A 25,995-nucleotide genomic window follows, 5' to 3' on the forward strand; every position below is an offset into this window, starting at 1 on the left:
GCCTCTAGAGCTGGTCCACACGCTGACGCAACTCAGGTTTATTTTAGACTCAATGCTTGGCTCAGTCCAGCACACTTGAACTTTAATAAAGCAAAGAACAACAAGCTCAGCCTGCCTTCATGGCACTTCCAACACACAGGCAAAGTTTGGCCTGTATCAGGCAGAGGCTGGGAGCAGGGCTTCTGGGCTGATGCCTCCAACTGGCAAGAATGGGCTTGGCCAGATGAGGGGCTTGGGTTGGGGTTTCTGGCCCAGGGAAGCAGGACAGGCCCTGCCTAGTGGTCTGGGCCTGGCACTATAGGTATCTGTGTGAGCTAGTGGCCTTGTAAACCCTTGCAGAGGGTGAGCTGTGTTTCCACTCTAGTCTAACCATATTCTTGAATTCCTGGCTACTTCCCCTGTTCCCCCTCCATAGTTTACCTGAGCCTAGCTATCTGCCTGTACTTGCCACACTCCCTAAACAGTTTAGGATCTTCCAAAAGCCTGGCTGCAGACTAGCCTGGGCTCCATCTATTTACCATCTTTCTCAAGAGTGCCTCCCGCAAAGTTAGGGCCACACATCACATGTCTCCTAGTTTCAACCTCAAGGTCAGCTAACAGAAAAGACGTGAGCCACAGGCAGAAGGAGGGGTGGGTGAAAGATGGAAGTGTGGGGGGGTGGACAGATGATGGAGGAGGGCTTAGTGTATTGTGGGAGGCTCCCTTTGCTGTACCTCCCCTTACTGTGATCACCACCCATCCCAAGTGCCTGCCTTCTCTTGGTTGACCAGTTCAGTGGTCAGAGAGGGAACAAGGATTGGGAGGGCCCCTGGTTGAGTCCTAGTGGGCCCCTGGTGGCCTCATTCAGTGTTCTCATCTGGGAGCACTCAGCTCCAATCCAACCCCTTTCCATCTGTTAAGCTGGACCCACCTGGATGGGACTGTCCTCACCACTGCTGGTCCAACATAGCTTCATGGTCTGAAGTGCCCCCACTGAAGCTGTGTCAGGACCAGGTCCCCATGCACAGCAGCAGCCCCACACTGAACACTTGCACTGAGCTAAGAGTGACCGTGAATTATAGGAATGGATGGCACTGGTATGTAGCCTCCCTGTGGTCTCCAGAACTAGTGATGCCTGTGGGAAGGCCACAAGGTTGGAAGGAGAGCCAAGACTGACATTTGCTGGGCTGGGTCCCACTCAGCTCAGCCTGGGAATGTGTGTCTTAGCCAGGGCCTAAAGGAACTGAACCAATGGGGGGAGGGATGTGTGCGTGTGTGTGTGTGTGTGTGTGTGTGTGTGTGTGTGTGTGTGTGTGTGTGTGTGTGTGTGTGTAGGAGATTAACTAGGCTGGCTTACAGGCTGTGGCCAAAGACCTCCAACAATGGCTGTGAATCTGCTACCCGCTCCCTTGAGGCTGGATGACTCAACCGCTCTCCAGTCTGTTGGGATCCAGAAGAAACAGGTTCTAATATCAGTGAAGGAATGCTGCAGCTACAGGATAGATGAATTTGCCAGTGACAGCGAAGGCAAAGTTCCCTTCTCCCATGTTCCCTTTCATCTGGGCCCAGAAGATGCCACCAAGACTTAAGGTAGGTCTTCCTGCCTCAAATGATCTAAAATCTCTATGCAAGTATAAAATATCACTCTTCTGGGCAAGTGTACCTGCAGCTGGGCACAGCATGCAGAGCCAAGAGCAGGCTAGACTCACACACCCACACCCTATGCACACTCTTGCAGTGTGCAAGGTGGCCCTACCTGGCCACAACTGGAAGTCCATTCAGCTCACACAGGATGGGTGCTGAACCCTGTGGGACTGACATGCTCCTGAAAGCACCTGTTACCACATACATTTGCATTTGGCAAGCCCTGGGTTCTCACAGATGGTGGAAGATCTGGAGAGTTTCATTGCCTTTCTGGCCAGATGAGTCAGAGAGAGGAGGACCAGGAGAGAAGAAAGTGGTCAGAGCCCCCACACCACTATTCTAGAGCGGGACACTCAGCCGAGGGTCACAGCCCAGTGCATGATGGTACGTACACCCACTGCCCTGGCCAGCAGGGTTAATGTTATGCTTAGGGAGCTGCAAGGTAGAAAGACAGACACTAACTGCATCAGGCTGTGAGGACACCAGCTCAACAGCATGGAGCAAGTGACCAAGTGAGGCAAGCTGTGCCCAGCCCCAGATCTTGTATCTATGAACTTGGCAGGTCCTCAGTCAGAAAAAGTAGATCCACCCAGAGGGACAGAAGGTGCTGGACACACATGAAGTGCACATATATACATGCAGGCAAAACATTCGCATGTATAAAATAAAGATAAAATAAATCTTTAAAAAAAGAAACAGTGGCACATGTCTTTAACCCAGCACTCGGGAGGCAGAAGCAGGAGGATCTCTGTGAGTTCAAGGCCAGCCTGGTCTACAGAGCTAGTTCCAGGACAAGTTCCAAAACAATACAGATAAACCCTGTCTTGAAAAACCAAAACTGAAAGAGAGAGAGAGAGAGAGAGAGAGAGAGAGAGAGAGAGAGGGAGAGAGAAGAAGGGAGGGAGGGAGGGAGGGAGGGAGGGAGGGAGGGAGGGAGGGAGGGAGAGGGAGAGAGAGAAAGAGGCCCCAGCCCACATCCAGGGTGACTCAGTCATTCCCCCTCAGTCGACCTCTCTGGAAAGGTCCTTCTAAACATGCTCAGATGAGGACCTCCCAATTGTTTCCAAATCCACTCCGGCGACAATGTGGCCTGCATCATTTCCACATTCCTGACAGGACTGAAAATACCATGCACATGTACATGACCTCAGGAACATGTATGTATCATCTTTCTTGCAAGGGAAGACCTAGGCATTTGCCACACATGTGGGCCTGATAGGTTCTGCGCAGTGAAGTTCTTTTTTATTATTTATTTTTTTGAGAATTTCATTTAAGCACTGACTGTATTTACCTCATTTACACCCCTCCCTTTCCAACTTCTCATGTCCCCCACTCCCTTTCATGACCTCTTCTATAATCACTATTGTTCTATGCCAAAAAAAAACCCTATTGTGCCCATTTAGTGTTGCTCACATATGTACATGTGTGTAGTGCTGATCATTTGGGATTGGATAACCTATTGGGGATTCATTCCTGAATATAGTTCTTCATGTAGGGATAGGGCCTAGGGAATTCCCTATCCAGATGGTGTGTCAACTGGTGGTGTCATTTTGCAGGTCATGTTTAGGCATCCACATGGTTGCTATTTCATGGTTGAGGCATTCTCATCCTATCTAGAAGACAATATCTAACAGTGGGCATCTTGGTCCCCTCCCCTTCAATCTTTCTGTATCCTCTTCCAAGATGGTTCCTGACCCTTAGGTGTTTCTTTGTGTGGTATGGGTGATGGGACTCAGGACCTCTCACATGCTGGACAAGCTCTGTGAGGCAGGGGTGGTCCAGCAGCTCAGTGGATTTACCTCCCCAGTCTTTGTTCTGCATAAAACATAAAAGCCACCGGAGTGCTTGCTGCTGGCTGTCTACAAGACAACACCACTGCTGACCATGACGTCATCTGTGCAGTGGAGCTGACCAGACTTCCCCAAGGGCTGTGAAGGCATTATGGCAGACATAGTGTGGCTCTAGAAGCATCTGGCAGGCCATCAGGTGTGTGCCAAATGCTTGCTCCTTACAACGTGCAAGGTCACAGCTGCACACCAACTGCTTAGGGCTGTAGCCACTTTCTCTATTAAACACACCTCATCAGGGACAGTGGCTGCTGCTGTCTTGAATTTAGGGTTACCCTCTCTGAAGTCCTTATAGCATCTTCCAAACCGTTTAGGTAGATGAGGAGTGGCAGTCACAGCTGCCCTGGTTCTCCATGACGCATCTGTGTCTATCCGTATGCTTGCCCCAGGCTGCAGAACTTCCTCTGCCCCACTCTCCAGGCAGAAGAAGAATGGACTGCATCTCCTGTACCACCTTCAACCCCTTGTTTGCAGAATAAGCGTAATGGCTACCTCAGCACTAGGGTACCTGTAGGGGTTAATGACAGTCCCATGAAATCTTGCTAGCTGACTGTTTGTCGGATTAACATCACCACTGACCATAATGTCATCCTTGTGGTGGACTAGTGTGAGGTCTTAGACAGTGAGGCTAATCAGAGGACACCACACTGCCCCAACCAAGGGCTGTGAATACACAACAGCAGATGTGACCTGATTCTGGAGACAGCTGGACAGGCTGCTGTGGATGACACACTATAGATCTTCATCTCATGCTGACTCTATGTTCCCATAGCATTCCACCTGTCCAGCTATACCTGGGACCTTGAACCCAGGACTCAATGGCCTTGTTGAGCAGATGTAATGGGAAGGGCTCAGCTTCATTTAATAAGGGGGTAAAAGATGCTGTAGAATGACATCATCCTGGATGTGCAATATCAACCCCGTTAGACATCTTTCCAGTGTTTGAACTGAAATGCCAGATCCACCCAGAGAAGAGGCAAGCGCCCTGATCCACACACAGATCATCCCCAGCTAGGCAGCTCAGCCATTGTCAGAGGATATGCAAAGGCTGTAGCAAAGGGAAAGGTACTGACCAGTCGGAGTAAGAAATAACTAGGGATGAACCAGGCCTGGTGATTCAGGCAGGCATGTCCTCCCAGCTACTCAAGAGACTTAGGAAAGAGAATTGCAAATTCAAGGCTGGCCTGGACTCTAGAGTGAAGTCAAGGAGAACGAAGATAACTTAATGAAACTTCATCTCAAAATAAAAAGTGAAAAAGGCCGGGATGTAACTCAGTGATACAGCTCTTGCCTAGCAGGTGCAGGGCCCTGAGTTCCATCCCAGTACTACAACAATAATAAAATGATGATGGTGATGATGGCAATAATAGCAACCAGAAATGAATGCAGCCCAGGTTCAACAAGGCAGCCATTGCTGCAGTGCAGTCTGGCAACATGTGGGGAAAGATGTTTAAAGGGTACCGGAGGGAGGTATTAGGTGAAGATGGATGACCATAACCCCCAGCAGCATGTTTCCTGGGGCAACAGTGGTTGCTAAGAGAGGAGTTGTTATTCTAGGGGCATTTTGAACCAAAGGAAACAGCTTTTGAAGGGTTCCTGACTCTCTGGTAGAAACTCCCGAGCCTGCCCCACCCCCATGATGATGGTGGAGGGCGGGGGTTCACTATGGGGGAGTAGTTGTCCTACATTCTTTGTGCTCTCCACAATGGCTGGGGAACTAACTCTGCGTGGATGACAGGACAGGCAGGGGGTAGCTTTTAGAGAACATTTGTGAGCTACCTATACCCACCCATCCTCTGAGTCTGGGTAGGGCCCAGGGCTATGGCTGGGAATGCAGCCTTAGCATCAGCCATGGAAACTTAGTGGGATGTGAGGTGTTGCATGGAGGCTCTCAGATTTCAGGTCCATAGAGGGAATGAGATCAGGTTTCCATAAGCCAGAAAAAATGGGAGTGAGGTGGGGGTACTGAGTGTTTTTCAACAGAATTCAGAACTCCACAATGGCTAGAAAGGGTAGCAACCCCTGGGCCATCACTGCCCAATTAGTGCTTTCTTGCACCTTTGGAATTCCATCCTCTCTGTATCTTTCTAAGAATAAATGAGTTGGGGTGGGGGTAGGGTAATGTCAGTGAGAAATATGGTAAGAGCGAACAACTTAAAGCCATGCATCCAGACTGGCCTTCTGGAATCCATTCAGGCAGCAGGGAAGCCATCTTTAAGGAGGCCTGGAATGCAAAAGCAGATGGCCTGCACTCAACTCTGAAAGCCACATGGCAAATGGATGAAACAGTCCCAGGAAACCAGATGCTGGGCCACTTCTTAGGAGAATGTGGAGAAGAGACTGCCATGTAGGCAGAAAGTCAGCTTTGCAGCACCAGGTCCCCAAACATTGGAAGGAGATGGTCTGATGCCCAGACTGAGGGTTCTAGGAGCAGTGACACCAGCGTGCCCACCTAGGCCAGTGTGCCACATCCTACATGGCTTGGTCCTGGAATTCAGGAATGAAAAAATGGCAAACATTGAAGAAACAACAGATACACATACAGAAAAGCTGGGATGCAGTAGGCTGTGCATGCGCTGATGGAAGGCACCTACTGTGAAACCCAGAAACTCAGCATGTTTATTATGGACAGCACAGGAGGAGAGGTTAGCTAGTTTTGGTGGGAGGTCATGACAGGGGCAGTCTCTGGTGGGAGGGATAACTGTGTTGCTGGTGTCTGTGCACACTGTCAACATCTGTACACAGATCAGGGGAAGGCTTTGCCAGTTGCCTAAACCTGACCCAGGGAAGGCTTTGCCTTTCCCGTGGTTCTGAGGTATTTGGGTCCTTGGCATGGCAATGCCCATGTCACCAATATAGAGTCACTCAGGCCTTCATCTGCTCTCCACTCCAATGCATATCAAGGAGGCAACAAGAGGATGAGGGAACAGGACATGCACGTAGCTGTTTGCTTTGGCTGTTTGTGACAGCAAAGGACTGAAGTCACCACCAGATCCACTGGTGGGGACTTGAGTGTGGCTGCAGTCTGCAGAGGCACATCTCTGTGCAGGCTGAGCTACTGACTCCAGGACATATTGTAATGTGGGAAAGGCAGGGCAAGGAAGGTGTGGCCAGCCTGCTGCCTTCATCCAAGGTGGGGAGAGAACATACCCCTGCTCACGCACCAACACTTGCTTCTTTCTCTCTAATGTTGTTTTGTGTTGTTGCTCCTGTTGTTTTGAAACAAGGTCTCCCTTAGTAGCCCCACCTGGCCTGCAACTTGCTATATAGAACACATTGGCCACAAATTCAGAGAGCCACCTGCCTCTGCTTCCCAAGTGCTAGGATTAGAGCACAGCACTATGCCTGGTGGTTTTGTCTTTGTTTGTTTGTTTGTTTGTTTGTTCATGTCAGCCCAGGCTGACATGAAATTGGCTACAAAGCCAAGGATGACATTGAATTCCTAATCCTCCTGCCTCCACAATGCTGACATGACAGGTGCATATCACCGTGTCTGGTTATGAGGTGCTGAGGATCAAACCTAGGACATTAAGCCTGTTAGGCAAAGTCACTACAAGGTATATCCCCAGAGCTCCTTTCTCCTTTTTAACAAGAAGAATTCTCAAAAGGAAGTGTTCTATTCGAACATTGCCTGGAATTGGGCGTGTGTGAAGCAAGACCATCAGATGTCAGATGTTCAAAGACATCCTTGGATACATAGCAACTTTGAGGCCAGCCTGAGCTACATGGGACTTTGTATAAAAGGAGAGAGAAAAACTGAGAAACACCCCATCTCCCATGGTTTGTTATCCTGTTCTGAACGGGAGGGTCCTGGTAGATAGTCACTGGGTAGAAAATAAAGCTGAGCACTCTGTGGCCTTGGAGAATAAGTATGTGTGCATACTAGCTCGTGAATTGTGACAAAACACCACGCTTCTGCAAAGACTCGGAACAGGGGAGGAGGTGGGAGCACGTGGAAACGCCCTCAGCTGTCACCACGGTGTTGCTAGCAGTCCATCTAAGGCTAGTCCAAAGCAGAATGCTTGTTTACAGAACAGTGAATGCAAACTCAACAGATGCTTAAAAACAACAATCTTCTTGGGTTCATTATGACACCTTCTAAAGAGGAACCAGACCATGAACTTGAAATGAGAAATAAAGAGAAGGAATACAGCCTTGCCCTGTGCTTCTCTTTGCAAGGTTCCCAGATGGGTCCGAGTCAAGGAAGTGCTCACACTCCCCACATCCTCCATGTTCCTCACACTCCTTGCCCCCTCTTAGTTTTCATTTATGTGTCTGTGCGTTTGTCTCTCTGTGTGTATGTGCACATGTGTCTGGGTGCCTTTGGGGTCAGAAGAAGGCACTGAATCCCATGGAATTAGAGTTACATGTTGTGAGCCACCTCACATGGGTGATGGGTGCTGAGAATCAAACCCCAGTCCTCATTATTCTGTGTGTATGTGAGTGCATGCATGCACTGTGTGTGTGTGTGTGTGTGTGTGTGTGTGTGATTCTTGCAGAGGTCAGAGGACAACTTGCAGAAGTTGGTTCTCTCCTTCTACCATGTGAGTCCTGGGGTCTGAACTCAGGTCATCAAGCTTAGCAGGCAAGCACCTTTATCCAGTGAATGAACCATCTTGCCATCCCAGGAAGTTTCTCTCACAAATGTGGCTGGAGAAATTGCTCCATGGCTAATAGTATGCTCTTTCAGAAGACCTGGGTTCAGTTCCAAGCACCTGCACCAGGTGGTTCACAGCTAATCTGGCTGGAGCTCTAACTCCAGCTCTAGGGTATCTGGCCTGCAAGGGCAACTGTACTTACATGAACATGCCTCTAAAAGACACTTCATTTTACAATTACTTTTAACTCGTAGCAAGAAAAAGCGGGGGCCAGAGAGATGGCTCAGTGGGCAAAGGGACTTGCTGCCAATACTGACCTGAGTCCCGTCGCTCATAGTAGGACAACTTCTGCAGACTGTCCTCTGACCTTCACACATGATTTTAAAATCTGAATTTTAAAGTGAAAAGTGCAAAGTCTCCCATTCCCTCCCCATTTCTATTGGTTGTGACCTGTTTGTTATGTGACCGCTGCCCCCCTCATTTCCCTCAGTATGATCTATTAGGTGACCACTGATAGTGTTCACAGTAGTAACTGAGCACCATGTCTATGCTGTACAGTTTGTGGATGCTGAGATGTGTGTGATGCCAGTTGTTGGCCATTAGTACCAAACAGATGGTTTTGCTGCACAGAAAGTCCACTGGGCTCCATCTGCTCTCCCACATCCTAGAACCTCCAATGGTCAATGCTGTCCCTGTAGTTTTCCATAGTTTACTGAACTTGGATTCAGTGTGCAGCCTTTTCACTAAGTGATATACAATTAAAATTCTCCCATTTTTGTAGCTTTTGGTAGCACATTCATTTTTTTTTCTCCAGTGAGTGAATAATGCTTGTGTAGAGGTACCACCAAAAATTTGTTCATCCACTGGCCTACTGGAGGACATCATAATTGCTTCTGAGTCTTAGCAATTAAGGCTAACATTTCTAGAAATATCCATGTGCACGTGTTTGTGTGGACCTGAATTTTCAGCTTCTTTGGGTAAATACAAATAAACTATATGGCTAGGTTATACAACAAGAATATGTTCGGTTATGTAATAAATTGAAAAGTTATGGACAGTTGATGACTTCTGGAGAGAGGGGGGTCATTTTTCTTTAAGGGTACGACCCCTGGTAGGTTGGTCACACACCAGTGGATAGTGCCACATAGAGCTGTGTAGAGACAGCACAAATTGTACTCAGTGGGTTATAAATAAAATTTTAAAAAAGAGTTGAGATAGGATAGGAGGTCTTGATGGATGGATATGGGGAAGTTGGAAGAATAGAGGTGAGTATAATCAAAATACATTGGATAAAATTCTTAACTAATTAATAAAACTGTTACATTTCTTAAAAAGAAACTGCTAGAATATCCCCACAGGGGCTGGACCATGTACAGGAATGGGGCTGTACTCCTCAAGGTGCAGAATTTAATGGGGTTTTCCTCAGGGGTATGCAAGGGTACGTGATCTTGTGAATCTGCAACTTCTCAGAAATATACTGTCAGGGTTCAGATGAGAAATGACCACACATGCATTTGAGCTTTTGGTTCCTGGTTGGTGGTGCTGTTTGGAGAATGTGTGTCTTGGTTACCTTTGTCGGTTTGACACAGCCTAAAGTCATTTGAGAAGAGAGCCTCAACTGAGGGATCACCTGTATAGAATTGACCTGTGGGCAGGTCTGTAAGGGATAGTCTTGATTGTTAATTGCTATAGGAGAGTCTTCATTATTGTGGTGGCACCATTCCCTAGGCTTGTGATCCTGGGCTGTATAAGAAACCCAGCAGAGTGTGGCCCTATGAACGAGTAAGCTAGTAAACAGAATCCTCCATGGTTCCTGCCCCGTTTTCTTCTCTGTCTTCCCACAATGCTATTCTATGACCTGGAAGTGTAAGACAAATAAACACTTTCCTCTTCAAGTTGCTTTGGTCAGTGTTTTATCATAGTAACAGAGAGGAAACTAGAACAATGTGGATGTTTTGAGACCAAGCAGAAGACAGTTGGTGGACCTTGAGGGTGATCACCTTGCTCTGCTTCCTGTCCTGCTTCCTGGTCTGCAGCGTTGTAAACCAGCAATGTCACAGTCCTACAAGCACACCTAGCCCCAGCTGCCTCATGCCATCCCTGCATGTTGAACTGTATCCCCTCAACTCATGAGCCAAAATAAACTCCCGTGACACACTTCTTGTTGGGTGTTTGGCTGTACATGTATGGAACCTGTCTTTGTGTACTTATTGGCCCTGTGCGGCAGACTGCTTGACCATTTTTAATCCAATTGTTTGCTTTCGTTACTGTTGAAGAGTTAGTTCTTTGGCATTTTAAATACCAGCTTTAATCTGCTGTGCATTTTGCACAGATTTTATTTCCTTCCCCAGTCTATGGCACTTTTATTAACAGCAGGTCTTTCTTTGTGCAAATCTGCTGCTTGATGTAGCCCACCATGCCCACAACGTCTTCCTAGATCCTGCTTTGGATGCTGCATTTAGAGACTCTAGGTCACCTAGATTTTCTCTAGCATTATCTTCCAGGAGTGTTATAGCCTGGGGTGTTATATTTAGAACTGTGATCCATTTTTGGTTAATTTCTAAAGGTTTAAGGTCTGTGTTGATGTTCACTTTCTGCACGTGGGTGTCCAATTGTTCAATAGGCTCTGTGGGAAAGCCTGTCCTTTCTCCATGACATTGCCAGAGATCCTTTATCAAAAGATCAGTTGGCCAACTATGGGTTCTATTCTGGGTGCTTACGCTCTGCTGGCCTGCTCTCAGATCTCCCATGGTATCCTGCTGTCCCGAGTCCAGCTGCTGCACAGTGCATCCCGAAGGCCAGTCATCTCAGCTCCTGGCTGTGTCCTGCTCCTGCGCCACGTTTGCTAGTTTGATCTTTAACGTTTCCATGTGAGTCTTGAATCGGTTTCCACATTTTCATCAACTATGGGTCAGGCTAGAAGTGACCCTATTAGAAGCCCCTCCAGAATGTGATGTGTCTATGAGGAGCCCCAGGTATTTGGTGAAGAAAATAATAATATCAAAGACAGAGCCCAAAACAAACAGACCCCCAAAAGGAGGGGCCATTGAGATAGTCCAATGGGTAGAGGTACTTGTTGCCAAGCTGATGGCTTGAGTTCCATCCCCAAGATCCACAACGCAAAGAGAGGACTGACTCCTACACGTTGTCCTCTGACCTCTCCACAAGGTGCACTGTGGCACACCCACTCACATAAGCACACACAAAATAAATAAGTTAGTAAAGAATTCAAGAATAAAAAAACATGCCATGAAAAAGATGGGTGGGGATGCTGTGCAGGGAGAAGGCTATTAAACAAATCTTTGATTCGTGTGCTCAGTGAGATCAAAGAAGATGCCGCCTCCTTGAGGTAAGAACAAAACGCCCTTCTGAAAGGGAACATTCAGAGAACAAAATAAGAGTTCTAGAATTTTTTTAAAAAATATGATAGCAGATGTGAGTGTTTTGATAGATGGACTGAAAGATGACATTGGAGAGAACCTCTGAGAACAGAAGAAATGATGGGAGATGGGAGAGGAGGGAAGCACCCAGGCCTACCGCATGTAGAGAAGCAGGAAGAAGATAATAAAGCATGGGGAAATGTTCAAGTCTGAACCACTGGAGTTTTCTGATGAACAAGAGGGGGAAACAGTCATACTAGACACAGCAGACACACCCATGAAGCTCAGGACATGGAAGAAAGGGACTCAGAGAAGGTCACACAGGAGTAAGATGGCAACAAGCGGCTTACGAGATGGCTGTCAGAGAAGCGCTTGCTTTGCTAGCACAGGAAGCTGAGTCTGATCCTCAGAACCCACATCCCAAAAACACTGAGCCAGTGCTGGACGTGGTGGTGTACACCTTTCATCCTAGCACTCCCCAGGCAGGCAGAGGCAGACTGATCTCTGTGAGTTCAAGACCAGCTAAGGCTACAAAGTGAGACAGGCCTGGAACTCACAAAGATGTGCCTGTCTATGCTTTCTGAGTACTGGTATTAAAGGTGTATGCCACCATGCCTGGATAGAACTGCTTGTTAATTGAAGTTTTATCCCACTAATGCTTAATGTCATTACTAGCATTTCAACCTGATCTGTGGGTTTGCTTTCTGCTTCTCTGCTCTTTCTTCTTGCCTCCCCTTTCTGCTGTATTTTGGCTTATCTGTTCCTAGAACTCTGTTTTGACATGCCTGCCAATGGGCTTCAGCTGTCGCTCTCTATGTTCTGTCAGTGATGGCTCGCAGGTCACAGGCATTCCTCAGTGTTCAGGGTCTACTTGGAGTTGGTAGTACACATGTGACGTGAAACTTTTGTGTTTTGCGTTGCGGGTTTTTGTGTCTGGGAACTACATGGGCACCGCTGCCTTCTTTTCTGCTGATCGTCCTCTGTCTAAAGGTGAACATTTATAGCCCCCACCGCTGTCAGTTTTGCCTCAGGAGACACAGCTCTATGGACAGCAGTCGACTCTGTTCCTCAGTATTATTCTCTGCTGATGCCTTCAACAGAGCCAGTCCTTTGAGTGTGGAGACGTTGTCCCCAGCTTCTGGCCTGTGGGGGGTCTCTGACACAAGGTCGTTTGAGGCTTTCCTCTTCTCTGGTTTGATGTGTCTGTATTGCCTTCAGCTTCCAGTGGGCTAGCTGTAACGTGCCTGGACTCGCTTTACAGATTGAGACTCACAGCATTTCTTCTTTCCTTCTTTCCTTCCTTCCTTCCTTCCTTTCTTTTTCCAAGACAGGGTTTTTCTGGGTAGCCCTTTCTGTTCTGGAACTCTCTCTGTAGACCAGGCTGTCTTTCAGACTCACAGAGATCTGTCAGCCTCTGCCTCCCCAGTGCTAGGATTAAAGACGTTCACCACCATGCCCAGCTCTATTGACAGTATTTCTTGAATCTGTGAGTTTGCATCCTTTACCAAATTGGGGACACTTTTAGCTGTGGTGTGTGTGTGTGTGTGTGTGTGTGTGTGTGTGTGTGTGGTTTCTGACCGCTGTCTCTTCCATGATTCTTACCTCCATTGTGTTAAGCCATTGGCTGATGCCCTTACATTTCTGTGCATTTTTTAAAATCTATCTTCTTCTGACTCTTCTGTTTCTCTCCTGACTCATTTCTAATTTGCTGTCAAGCCCACCCAATGAAGCATTGTAATAACTGTGCTAACATCCTGTGTGACAATTCCAGAGCTGGGTCATCTGTGTTTCTTGAGCAGGTTTGAATTGCACCCCGAATGTTGTGACAGTCAGGGTGTGGCGGCTCTGGACTCTCTTACAGTTCCTGGATGAGCATTTAAGTTTTCAGTGGAGCTGACTTCCAGCTTGATTATACTCTGATGTCCCACTGTGTGGCTTGTAGTAGTAGTCGCAGCTTACGATTCCACCTGGCCTCCTTCAGCCTTTCCAGCAGGTGGCTCTGAGGCTCCAACACACACACAGTTCATACAGTCAGCCTGAGATCTGGGAAAGTTTACACAGAGAACATGCAGCTGCCCCTTCATCCCTTCTTGCTGGGGCCTCTGCCTGGTTTTGGCAGCCCTGGCCACCCTGAGTTCTGTCCTCTGGTTTTCCAACCTGGGGCAGCTGCAGTTTTCTGTCAGAGCTGCAGGTGACCCACAGTGCACTAATCCCAAGTCCCATCCAAAGCCTGCCTGCCTTGTTCATGCTCCAACACTTTCATCCTGGTTTTGGATGGGGATTGCGATTGTCCAGTCTTCACAGCTGTCCCTTGAAGAACTAGAACTAGGAGCTTACTTTACCTTGCCCTCCATCTTCAAGTTTTATACCCAGCTAAGCTACTGATTAAGTTTGAGAGTCAAAGGTCAGTATGTTAAAAAAAAAAAAAAAAAAAAAAAAAAAAGTCATCTCCAAATTGCTGTATTAGAAAACTTCACTCAGAAAATGGGGTAGGATTTAAACCAAATAAACAACTCACATACCTAGAGTCTGAGATTCCAAGGCTTCCAATATGAGTGTTGGTGGACACCCAGGAATGGTTGTAGTGTGAATTCTAATTGTTCTTAATAATAAAAACTCAGTCAGCTATTGGGGTAAAAGCTGAAGGATCAGAGGAGAGTGGCCAGCCACTAGAGTTCTTACCTCTACCAATGCTCAAACCAAAGGGGTGATCCTGTCCTCAGACTGACTGCTCCTCAGACTGCTTCAGACTAACTGCTGCTCAGACTGCATGAGCTCCTGTCTCCTCCCAACTTACATCCCTCTCTCTGCTCAACTGTATCTCTCCTGTCTCCCCATTCCTAGTGTTGGAATTAAAGGTGTGTGATCACAAGGACTGGGATCACTTTTGTGTGAGGTCTGTTTCTCTTTTAGACTGGATCAATTTCATGTAGCCCAGGGAGTCCTTGAATTAACAGAGATCCATCTGCCTCTGTCTCCCAAGTGCTAGGATTAAAGGTGTATGCCACCACTGCCTGGCCTCTATTGCTTGGGTTTTTGTTTGCTTGTTGTTTGCTTGTTTGTTTGCTTTGTTTTCTGTAATTTTGGAGCCTATCCTGGAGCTTGCTCTGTAGACCAGGCTGGTCTCTAACTCACAGAGATGTGCCTGCCTCTGCTTCCTGAGTGCTGGGATTAAAAGCATGCACCACCACTGCCAACTTTATTATTATTATTATTATTATTATTATTATTATTATTATTATTATTATTTGGTTGGTTGTTGCTTATTTGTTTTTCTGTTGCTAATTAGTGTGGCTAGTTCTTCACTCTGATATTCAGGCAAGCTTTGTTTGTTATAACATAAACAAAGTATCACCACAGATAGTGGGATGGTGACCTCAGGCTGGTCTGGAAAAGGCTGAGTCTTGACTATGCAGTTCCAATCATAAGTCCTCAAGAGAGGCCAGGAGTAGTGGCACATACTTGGAATTCTAGCATTGAAGGAGCAGGAGAATCACCTGTAGTTCAAGTACAGCCCAAGTTGTATATTGAGTTCCAGGCCAGCCAGGGCTGCATTGTGAGACCCAATGTCAAAAACAGACCAACAGGAAGCCCTCAGAAGACAATTTGCAACCAATTTAAAACCTCATGGATCTGAAGATTGCAGAAAGGGATTCAAGGAATTGGAAGTGTTTAGATTTTAATTACTGTGAAGTACATAGAAAATTAAACCAATAAAACAAAAAATTATTTTGCTCCAGGGTGGGGAAAATGTACAGGAGATGACAAAGTAATCAAATCAGAGTATACGATTTAAGTATGAGTGGATTATCGCACAGAGGAATAGTGAGTGTTGGTCTTGTTAAAATGTTGATGTAAATACATCCTGAGATTTAGAAGCACAAAGGGAGGGCAAGAAGAAAAAAAAGATACCCACTGCCAAGATTCTTTGGACACATCATCTCCAGAGTGGCCTTTGGCAGATGAAAGCTAAAATGTAAATTCATGATAAACAGCCAAGAGAGTCAACAATATGGGCAGAATTTGCTAAAGGCCTGGAGTGAGGAGTGGGCACTGAGCAGAAAGTCTTCTCAGACTGTGTCTGTCCACCGTTCGCACACACCGCTCTGACATTTAAGGAACATTCAGATGGAAGACCAGAATTCGTGTGAAGGACAGATAGTATAAGACCCTTTTCTTCACAAAACAACTGGATGCCATGTAGCTTGGTTTAATCACTCCATGACCCATGGCTCATCTTTGGAAGCTAGTCTTGGTGAGGAGTCCCTGTATGAAAGGTCCATGTGCCCTTCCCTAGGCACCATGACATTGTGTTGTGTAATATGTGAAAATTGGCGCAGAATCCATGCAGTTTAATTTTTTTTTTTTTTTTTGCTTTTGTTTTTGATTTAACAAACCAGGGAGAGTATTTTAGTTCTGTATAACTGCAGGAAGAGAGAGGAGGAAGGATGAAGACATAGTGTGGGGGAAGGCACAAGATTAGTGTTCCTCCATTTCAGGTACAACCATGTCAGTAGTAGTTACTTTTCATGTAAAGTGCCATAGCCAGAAGCAACTTGTGGAAGTTTATTTTGGCTTACTGCGTCCAAGAGTTAAGAGTCCACCATGGCAGGAAATATGGCAGCCAGCAGCTGGGTAAATGGCAGGAGTGGAAAGCTAAGAGCTAGCATCTTTAACCACAAGCATTAGACAGAAAGCAAACTGGAAGTGGGGTGAGGCTGTATAGTCTCAAAGCTCACCCCAGTGACATACTTCCTCGAGCCACACTGCACCACCCAAACTTCCCCAAGCAGTGGCACCAGCTAGAAACCAAGTATTCAAATGCCCAAATTTCTGAAAGGCATTTCTCATTCAAACCACCACATTCCCCTGCCTGACCCCATATAGGCTCATGGCCATACCATAATGCAAAATGCACTTATTTAATCCAACTTCAAAAAGTCATTATGGTCTTTCATAGTCTTGATACTGTTGAAAAGTCCAAAACCTCTTCTGAGACTCAAGGCAATCTCTTAACTGTAACCCCTGTAAAATCAAAAAACAAATCGTATACTTCCAACACATAATGATGCAGAATATATATTACCATTCCAGAGGGAAGAAATGGAGCATAATGGGGAGATACTGGAAACCCAGTAGGACAAACACCAAAACCCATGTCTCCATATCAGGTGTCCCTGTAGCTGGAGAAACCAGTCTTTCTGTCTGGGGGGTGGGGGATGTGTTTCATTTGTGATGATATATTATTTATGATTTATTAAAACTTGCCTGAAGATCAGAAAAGCAAAGCAGTTGGCCACCAGCTCTTACCTCTACCTCAGCTCTAACCAAAGGGGTGATTCTCAAACTGCTTCCAACTCCACTGCTCCTCAGATTTACTCAGATTGCTATGATCTCCTCAGCATGGCTGGAGAATCCTGAGACTTCAGTGTCTTCCTATCCTCAATGTGGCTGGAGAATGGATGCCAGCTCTGACACCCTGTTCCTGTCTTAAATACCTCTCCTGAGTCCTGGAATTAAAGGCATGAGCTCTGATTTGCTCTCCGGTAGCCCAGGGTGGTCTTGGACTCAGATCCATCTGCCCCACAATCCCGAGTCCTAGGATTAAAGGTTTGTTCCACTATTGCCTGACCTCTGGCTGGCTTTGCTTTCTGAGTCCTCAGGCAGACTTTAGTAAATCATAAATAACATATCACCACATTCATCTTCCCCTCCTAGGGGAGGTCAACGCTGGCTTTGTGACTCTGTAGCCCCGCCTGGGATGGGGGTGCTCTGTGTCACGACGCCCAATAGTGCCCCCCCAGTGTGGAGGGTAGTGGTGGCATGAGCACACATGCCCCATTCCTACAGCTAGGTTTCCTCATCCCCATCGTGGGGAAGGGAAGAAGCATAGCACCCTGAAGCCTCAGGAAGAATGGAGGCCAATGCAGAACAGGAACCTGGAAAGACAGTCTCTGCTCAGGGCCCCACATCCCTGTGTCCTCTGGACAGGATGTGATGTGTTCTTGCCCTCTGGACCAGGCAGCAGCCATGTAAAGGCTGCCCAAGGCTGGGCCCATTTGCTTTCCATCATGGGAGAGGAGAGGGGCTAATGACTCTCTGCCAATCCTCAAGACCTTATAGACCATTAAGGGTTGGCAGAGGGAGGGGACCACAAGGCCATACCCTTCCCTGGGTATTTACAGACTAGTCAGGAGAATCAATGTCAGGAGAATTTTTTGAATGATATAGCTGCCCACAAGTTGCCCAAGCTCCCATAACACCCTTGCAAAGTGAGGGAAGTGGAGCTACAGGGCCTGTCCTCAGGGCCTGCTCCTTCCCTGGATGGTATTTCCCATTGTCCCCTTCTCTCTGGATTCCCTCTGTAGCAACAGTGGCCCTTGCAAGCTCCGTCAGGACTTCTCTCTCACCTCTGCAGGACTTGGGGACCATAGCTCCTCTCCAGCCTTCCAGCTTCCCTTCACCCATCACCAGTCACTCCCAGGGAAGCTTCTGACAGGGACAGTCCTTTTCCCACCTGAGGCCCAGAGCCCTGTGTGTAACTGAGGGTGGCAGGTAGAGCACTGATTCTTAAGGACCTCAAGTGTAGGATGCTAGCCAGCTCTAGGCCGAGTGGGCCAGCGCGGCTGATCACTGGGTTGTTTCCAAGGCTGTTCAGCTGCTGTTCTGTAATAAAATGCACAGCAAAGGGAGGCAAGTTCTCTTCTCCCTGTTGTGGAGGCTGGAAGACTGAAAGCTTGCAGGCTACTGTGCCCTCGATGGTCCCTCACAGGGAGACCCCAGTGCCCTTTTTTTAGAAAGTGTCAGTCAATTCATGAGTCACCCTTGTGACTTGACCACTTCTGGTGTTAGTTCTGCCAGCCTCAAGGATCTAGATTCAGCGAAGACACACTCCTCTAGGCGTGTCTGAGGGGGTCTCTAGGTAAGGGTAATTGAGGAAGGATGGGCCACCCTGAAGATGGGAGGCACCGTCCCACAAGCTGGGGTCCTGGACTGAATAAGAATAAAACAAGATGAGCACCAGTGTTCATCTCTCCACTTCCTGACTGAATGTCGTGGGCCTCATAGCGCTGTGACTCACTCACCGTGATGGGCCTCGGTGACTGTGAGCCAAATAAACCCTTCCTTCTTTCCTTCCTTAAGTTGTCTGGGTCAGATGCTTTGCCACAGCAATGAGACAAGTACCTAATTATAAGTCGCAAAGGCCCCAGTCACCCCTGAGGTAAGATCTATGCACATGGTTTGGGGATGTAGTCTATGCCATGGCAGTTGTTACTGTGGTCCTGGCAAGTTTGCTGAGTCCCTGAAGCCATAAGGAACCCTGAACACCCAGTGAAGCCATAAGCTCCATACCCGTAGCCTTGGTCCTGCTCAGCTTCTTTGAGAAACTTGGTGTTTAGTTTCCGTACCTTCACATAGTTTGTCTAATGACAAGTGTGTGTCACCAGGACTGCATGTTTCAGGCTTCAGCTGCTTTTTAACAATTGGGGCACATTCTACTGACTTTTCCCAAGCGTGGTCCAAGGCGAATGAAGGGCTCTCAGCTACCCATGTCAGCCCTCATATCCAAGTCTGTCTGATAGGCACACACCTATGTTCAGTAGACTCACGGAAAGACGGTCAGCAGGACAGCTGCCTGCCTCTCATCTGTGCCAGCTCAATGTGTCTCCTCCTCATGACTTACTTACTCCCTTTACAGAATGTGGGCATGGGTCAATGCTTGGTGTCAATCCTAGCTATGATCGAAAGCTGAACTCCAAAGTCCCAGTGCAGGGCTGGATTCAGAACTGATTGCATGGATATCCCATGGACACCCTGATAGCAGAAATATGCAGGGTCCATTCTTTCCCCTTCTAGAACTCTGAAAGAAAACAGCATCAAAGGCAACAGTCACAAGTCCATGCAGATGAGAAGGTTAGGGAAGCTGGATGGCTCCTGAGCAAATAACAGAACGTGAAGCCCCACCTGGGGCTCCTGCGTTCCCACCCATATCACCGTGTAAGAGTTAAGATTCGGGAATTTGTGTGAAAGTGCCAGAGTTCTTACATTTCAGTAGCTAAAATGGTGTCCAACACTGTTGGGCAAGATTTGGCCTCTGGTGAGCTTCTTTGGAATGCATGGTGCTGGGATAGGCAAGTTCACAATGCCTGGCTTTGAACCTGACCATTCCTATAGTTCTCACTTTCTTCTGAAAACAAGGCCTGGGGGTTCTGCTCTGGGACTTAGCTTGACAAAGAGACTGACTGACACCAAACCCCATCTCTACTTGAATTTGTGTCTGCTTCTTCCCTGCGGATGGGAAGAGAGGGCCTTTTTCTGAAAACCCATAGTCTCCTAACCGTGATGTTATGCTCACAGAGGCAGCACTGGTGTCCAAGCGTGCACCTCCATTATCCCAGGAGCACTGGGCAGTCTTCCCTCTTCCCTGCTTTTCCATATCAGTGTGTGCGCGCGCGTGCGTTTGTGTGTACGTGCGTAGCCCAGAGACAATGAATGGGTCAAAACACAGGAGGAGAAATTCAGGCCAAGTTTCGGCTTCACTGTAAAAGTGTAGAGCTGCTGCTGCACCCAGCCCAGGAGATCTGGACAGCTCCTGAGACTTCTATTAAGTAGGATCCACCAGACCTGGTAGAGGGTGCTGGATGGGGCACCCCACTCCTCACAGTGCAGCGCCCCCTACAGCCACAGCAATGCACATGCTGACCTCCCCAAAGCAGGTTTTCATCCATAAAGACCAAAGTCCTCCTGTCTCCCACGGGGTGATGGCAGCCTCACCACCCCTGCCTCCTTTTACGTGACCTATAACGCCTCCCTTCCTGCAGGTTAACAATGAAAATGTCGTCAAGGTGGGCCACAGGCAGGTGGTGAACATGATCCGCCAGGGAGGGAATCACCTCATCCTTAAGGTCGTCACGGTGACCAGGAATCTGGACCCTGATGATACTGCCAGAAAGAAAGGTGTGTATCCCTCAAGGTTCCCTGCAGGGGGCAGGCCACAGAGAGGGGAAACAGGCCTCTTTTCAGTTGAGAGCCATGGAAATGGGGCATCGCTTAAGTTTGTGACCAAGGCCGTGACATAGAGCCTGGGTCACCATTTAAGGGAAGCCACAGTTGGGCCAGCAAAGGGAACCAAGTACAGGATAGATGCCTGTACCCTGTCGGTAGGGCAGAAATGGGGAATAAAGGAGCCCTTCTAGCCAGCTGCCCCAAAAGCAGCTGTGTAGATGTACCAGCGACAGCTAGGAGAGGATGTAGAGGTGCCTGAACCAGGGTGTACTAAACAGCAAGAGAGGGCTGGAAACAGCCGAGGCCATGGTGGGATGATAATTCCTGGACACCAACAGGCCTTTTCCCCCAGCTACAGCAAGGCCTATGTCCCTGCCGTGACAGCCTAGCAGGTAGTGGCTAAGCCATATATATCCCACTGCCTGTGCCCTGTTACAGTCAGATTCACAGAGACAAAACAGAGCCTGAGTTCCCCTCCCTATCACAGAGCACCTACCCTATTCCATCCTGAGCACCAAGAGCTGATGCTAATCATGGCAGCCCAACCAACTGTGGCAATCCCCCACAACCACCTGTCAGTCTGCTCCACAAAACGTAGATTCAAGGGCCACTGCCTCCAAGATTCTTCCTGTGTCCAAAAGTAAGGGACGCTGGACAGGGTATAGGAATGGAGTGGGATGTAGGATAGGCTGGGGTATAGGATGATTGGGTGGGGTGTAAGATGATGGGGCGAGGTTTAGGATGATGGGGTGGGGTATAGGATGATGGGGTAGGTTATAAGAAGGGGTGAGGTATAGAATGGGGTGGAGTTTAGGATGATGGGGTAAGGTTTAGGATGGGGTGGGGCCTTGTGTTGGTTCTCATAACTGCTCTGCCTTTGCTTACCCATTAAGCTCCCCCACCTCCAAAGAGGGCTCCAACTACGGCCCTTACCCTGCGTTCCAAGTCCATGACAGCGGAGCTTGAGGAACTCGGTAAGGCCACCTCACCTTGCTGCCCTCAGAGACGCCCCACCCATGCATGGCCTCCTGCTGGCTGGCTTGTCCCTGCCCCCTGCATGCCCTACAGCTTCACACTTGGCTTGGCATCTCTAGTGGGATTCTGTGAGATCTGTAGGGGTGGGGCTGATAGACTCTTCTGTTTATCTAACATTGTTTTGTTTTGACTTTTTGGGCCTCTCACTAGTGGACAAAGGTAAGCATCCTCGCTGGCCCGCAGCAGCATCCCTGCTGCCTTGGGCACCCTCACTGACCCCACCTCAGCCTGGCCTCCAGCTGTCCTTGGGGACTCCTCAGAGAGTCTCAGCACAGCCAGAACTCTAAAAGGTCCTCACTAAACAGACTCAGCTATTTGTCCCCTTGGAGGCAGATGGGGCATAGGGACTCAGCCTTTGGAACCATTCAGAAAAGAGACTGACACAACTAAAAACCACATCCTGTGTGTCACCCAGGTGTCACCAGGTAGCCAGGGGACTTCTGCAGCGTGGGTGGCTCTGAGCCAGACAGTAAGGGAAGCACTGGCTCCTCGAAGAGCAGGAGTAGTGCTGGTGAGGGCAGCCCCCCGGCATGGAAGCAGCCACTCAGGTTCAAAGCGAGTAGCTCTCAGTGGTGGTCCTACAAGGATGTCACTAAAGCAACAACAGGTCCCCACCAGCATGGAGCAGCTCCCAGCTCCTTGCTCATGCCAAACGCTGTCCTTCCTGGGGCTAGAATCTAAAGCTCACCTCAAATTGTCAGTCAGAAGAGGGTACCCTGACACCAGAATACTTCTCCACCTAGAAAGTGGAGTATACCCCATCTTCTCCTTCCAGCTGGGCCCCTGACCCTGTCATATACTTTCAAACATTCCACTGGGAACATTCGGATTGTGTCGCCATGACTGTTTACAGTGGGCCAAGGCCAACCTGCCCTACAGAAGGGGCTGCTGCCATGTTCCTTAGGAGCCGGTGCAAAGGGGGCTGCCTCTAGCTCCCAGGGCCCCCAGCTCCCAGGGCCTCCAGTCCCCAGGGTCTCTAGCTCCCAGGGCCCCCAGCTCCCAGGGCCCCCAGCTCCCAGGGCCCCCAGCTCCCAGGGCCCCCAGCTCCCAGGGCCTCCAGTCCCCAGGGTATCTAGCTCCCAGGGCCCCCAGCTCCCAGGGCCTCCAGTCCCCAGGGTCTTTAGCTCCCAGGGCCCCCAGCTCCCAGGGCCTCCAGTCCCCAGGGTCTCTAGCTCCCAGGGCCCCCAGCTCCCAGGGCCTCCAGTCCCCAGGGTCTTTAGCTCCCAGGGCCCCCAGCTCCCAGGGCCTCTATGCCCTTTTAAAGGCAGATCTGCCCTCCTGTCCCTCCTTGTGAAGCTCAGTCCTACCTGTAGAGTGCTGGGGGATTGCAGAGGGCAAAGTGATAAATAAAGCCCCCTTTGACACCACAAGGAAGGTTCAGGCAGAGCAAGGAAAAAAGAGAAACCAAGGACAAGTTGTGGGGCCACTCTGGACCCCTGCCCCTCACTCCTGGTGGTCTCCACCCTAGTTCCCCTACCTGTGTTCCATAATCACTGAGCTGAGGGAGACCCCAGGGTGTGGGCCGCTATGGGAGGGCGCTGCCACCGTGGGTGGCTCACGCGCTTCCCTTTCTGTTTGCAAGCCTCAGTCCGGAAGAAGAAGGGTAAGGGAAGTGTCTGTCCCCATGCTCTTGCCCAGTAGAAGAGAAACCCCCTCGTGACAGTCGTGTGAAGTCCAGAGTGTACTGTGAGCCTTGTGTCGTCTTCCCTATTTGGGGGTCATACCCAAGGGCCCCTCCCTAGGATGTACCCTGTTGGTTCTGGTCTGTCCAGTCTGCTTGACTTCTGTCTGTGACTCCCTCGACCTATTTGTAAGTCCCCTGATGTGTCCACATCAACATGCTGATGAAGCGGCCAGGATCCTTGATGACTCTTCTGTGCCTGCTTGGCTGTAGATGCAGTGAATCCTCTTGTGTGGGGCTGGCCAGGGACATCGCGTATACCTTCCCGCCACTGAACAGCCAGGCAACAGGGAACCTAGTTTCGTTCCTCTCCCAGCGCTTAGCTCCCCTCACAATGGAGCAGGAGGGAGTAGTGTGAAACGCCCTGTCACAGATGTATACCCCTGATTGCTCATGACTCCCCAACACTGAGATGAGTGTGACCTATGACCCAACAACGCAACCCAAAAGCATCATTCCCCAAGGCTGAGAAGGTCCCTCCTGAGGCTGCTGGGGGTGGTCCCTAATGGTTACTGCACACAGTCTGAAGCCTGGTGTGCACCTAGAATCCTGGATGCCGACATGGGGGTCAGGAGTGTCTAAATGCAGCAGGGTCAGCCTCAGGGCAGAACAGGTACCCTGGTGCTGCCACCATAGCCACCTCAGGCTAGCAGCTTTCTTTGCAGCAATCCATGCCTCCACCACATCAGGTAGCAAGGACACTCTAGCAGATTCTTCTTCTTCCCAGGGGTCCTGTAGTCACATTGTAAACACCACCACCCCCATCAAAAGCCAAACTCAGCTCTGGCCTATCAGAAGTAGCGGGCCACTGTGGGCTCCCCAAGACCAGGGTGTCCCAACAGAGCTGGTGAGGAAGCCCATTGTCAAAAAGATTGAATCTGGACCCACAAGCCCCTGTCTAAGGGCACCTGCCATGGATGTGCTGTAACAGCTGGGGACCTGGGTTTTAGCCAGCGCGAGGTAAATCCACTCAGAGGTAGGCGGTGAACAGTTTGGAACAGTGGGAGCACCTGGTGCCTGAGTGTGACGGGACTCAGTGATGGCTCTAGCCCCTCTTGATGCCTGTCCAGGCTCTCTGGGAGGAGTGCCTACCTGAAAGGGAGTGTACTTCAGGGAGGCTATGTAGAATGAAAGAAGGACCCAGCCTCCCCAGCTGCCCTTAGCTAAAGAGCGGCTCCACCCTCTGCAAATCTTTGTCTACCCAGAGACCATGAACTAGGCCATACTTAGAAAATCAGGTCTTTGCCAATGCACCCAAGACAAGGTCACACCAAGCTAGGTGTGCCATAAAGTAACCAGCTATCTCCGATGCCATGAGTACCCACAAGTCTCACTGCTGGCTTCACGGATGCCTCTGGAACACCTAATCTTGGCCTCCCACAAAGACCCTATGTAGTACTTGAGAAACAACTGGGACTCTGCTCTGACGAGAGATTGACTTCTGGGCTCTGGCTACTGATCACCTGCATGTGGCCAAGGGAAAGTTCACCTCAACAGGGCTTCTGTTTGCTGCCTGGAGTCAGACGTGCCTGGGAGGCTCCCTTCAGGACTGTGTGATGGGCCTCTGTGTTAGACTGCTTCCAGCTCTTCCTTTGCCATTGCCCTTGGGTTGTTCCCCTTTCCCAGCACTTTGAGACTTCTTCCCACAGAACCATGACATCTGCTCAGCTGTCACAAGGAAAGCAGCAGGTGCCCCAAGTTGAGGACACTGGACATACCCTCCAGTGCTTCCTCATGCAACTTCTGGGGCTGCCTATGGCCCACGCAAATCCATAGGCTTGGAGATGTGGTGATAGGAAGGTAGGTGTTGCTGGGAAATGTGGCTACAAGCCATCTCAGGGAGCCTAACAAACCTCTTTCCCTGGTTACTGGAAATCTACAATTGACAGCCTATGGGCAACACATCTGCCTTGTGATATAAGTTTGCTTCCAGCCTAAGAACTCAGCTCACAGCTGGACTGTTTTGTGTACCATGACAGCTTTCTGCACAGGGTTCTCCAGTCACCAAGACTTCATGTTGACCCTGCAAGGCCTGGCCTCCTCAGCTCCAGTGCTTTGGATGAAGCCTCATCCTCAGGAGCCAGCAAATCTCAGCAGTTTCCTTAAAAACCTTAGTTCCTGTCAATAAGATCTCAAAGATGGAGCCTGTGTGGCCAAGTCTGCAGTTCCCACTGATCAGCAAATCTAAGGAACAAGACGAAAACCCATCTGCTACTCTACTCACACCAACATCACTAATGCTGGAAGACCAGGGGCCCTAGCCCTGACAAGCTCATAAAGCAGCTCCTAAGGGAGATGGGAGAAGCAGAACTCAAGAGACATTCAAGGGTCCTGGGGGTGTATCCCAAAACAACCATACCAGCTCTGTCACGTTACTGACTCCACAAGCCTGCCCACTATTCTGCAGTCAGCTAAGTGAAGTGGGTGACTCTGGTGGCCTCTACAGGAGCACCCTCCAATTGTGCTCTCTGAGAAAGATGGTGCTCTTCCTACAGCCATGTGAATCATGTCGAAGCCTCAAAGCCCCACAGGGCCAGGGCCTCGTGGGAGATGCTTACCCAAAGCCTGCTGTTCTCACATCACAGCCTACTGCCCACTCCTCCTGCTGGGCATGTGGAAATGCCGCAGTCACTCACGTGCCAGGCAATCGACCCCATGTGCCACCAGTGGGAATGCACACACTGCCGGCCCCTGCCAGGAAGATTCTTAGTGACTCCATGGCTCTTCAGCATGAGTGTGTCCCTCTCATGTCCTTTGCCCTATGTATACACTGACCCTACACAGTAGATGCTGGACAGCTATCTCCCCATGCTGAGCCTGTGCCC

The 25,995-nt window shown here is 49.2% G+C and overlaps 1 protein-coding gene across 1 annotated transcript in view; it reads left to right on the forward strand.

The window, feature by feature from the left end:
* Shank2 (SH3 and multiple ankyrin repeat domains 2) overlaps positions 1-25,995 on the forward strand; it is a 420,233-nt gene that overhangs the window by 374,459 nt on the left and 19,779 nt on the right. Inside the window, exons 18-19 of the mRNA XM_051193484.1 lie at positions 20,271-20,406; positions 21,348-21,428. Of these exons, the coding sequence (XP_051049441.1) occupies positions 20,271-20,406; positions 21,348-21,428 (217 nt within the window). The remainder of the gene's footprint in view (positions 1-20,270; positions 20,407-21,347; positions 21,429-25,995) is intronic.

The sequence above is a fragment of the Phodopus roborovskii genome, unplaced genomic scaffold, assembly GCF_943737965.1.
Source record: "Phodopus roborovskii unplaced genomic scaffold, PHOROB, whole genome shotgun sequence".
In the NCBI taxonomy this organism is placed as follows: domain Eukaryota; kingdom Metazoa; phylum Chordata; class Mammalia; order Rodentia; family Cricetidae; genus Phodopus; species Phodopus roborovskii.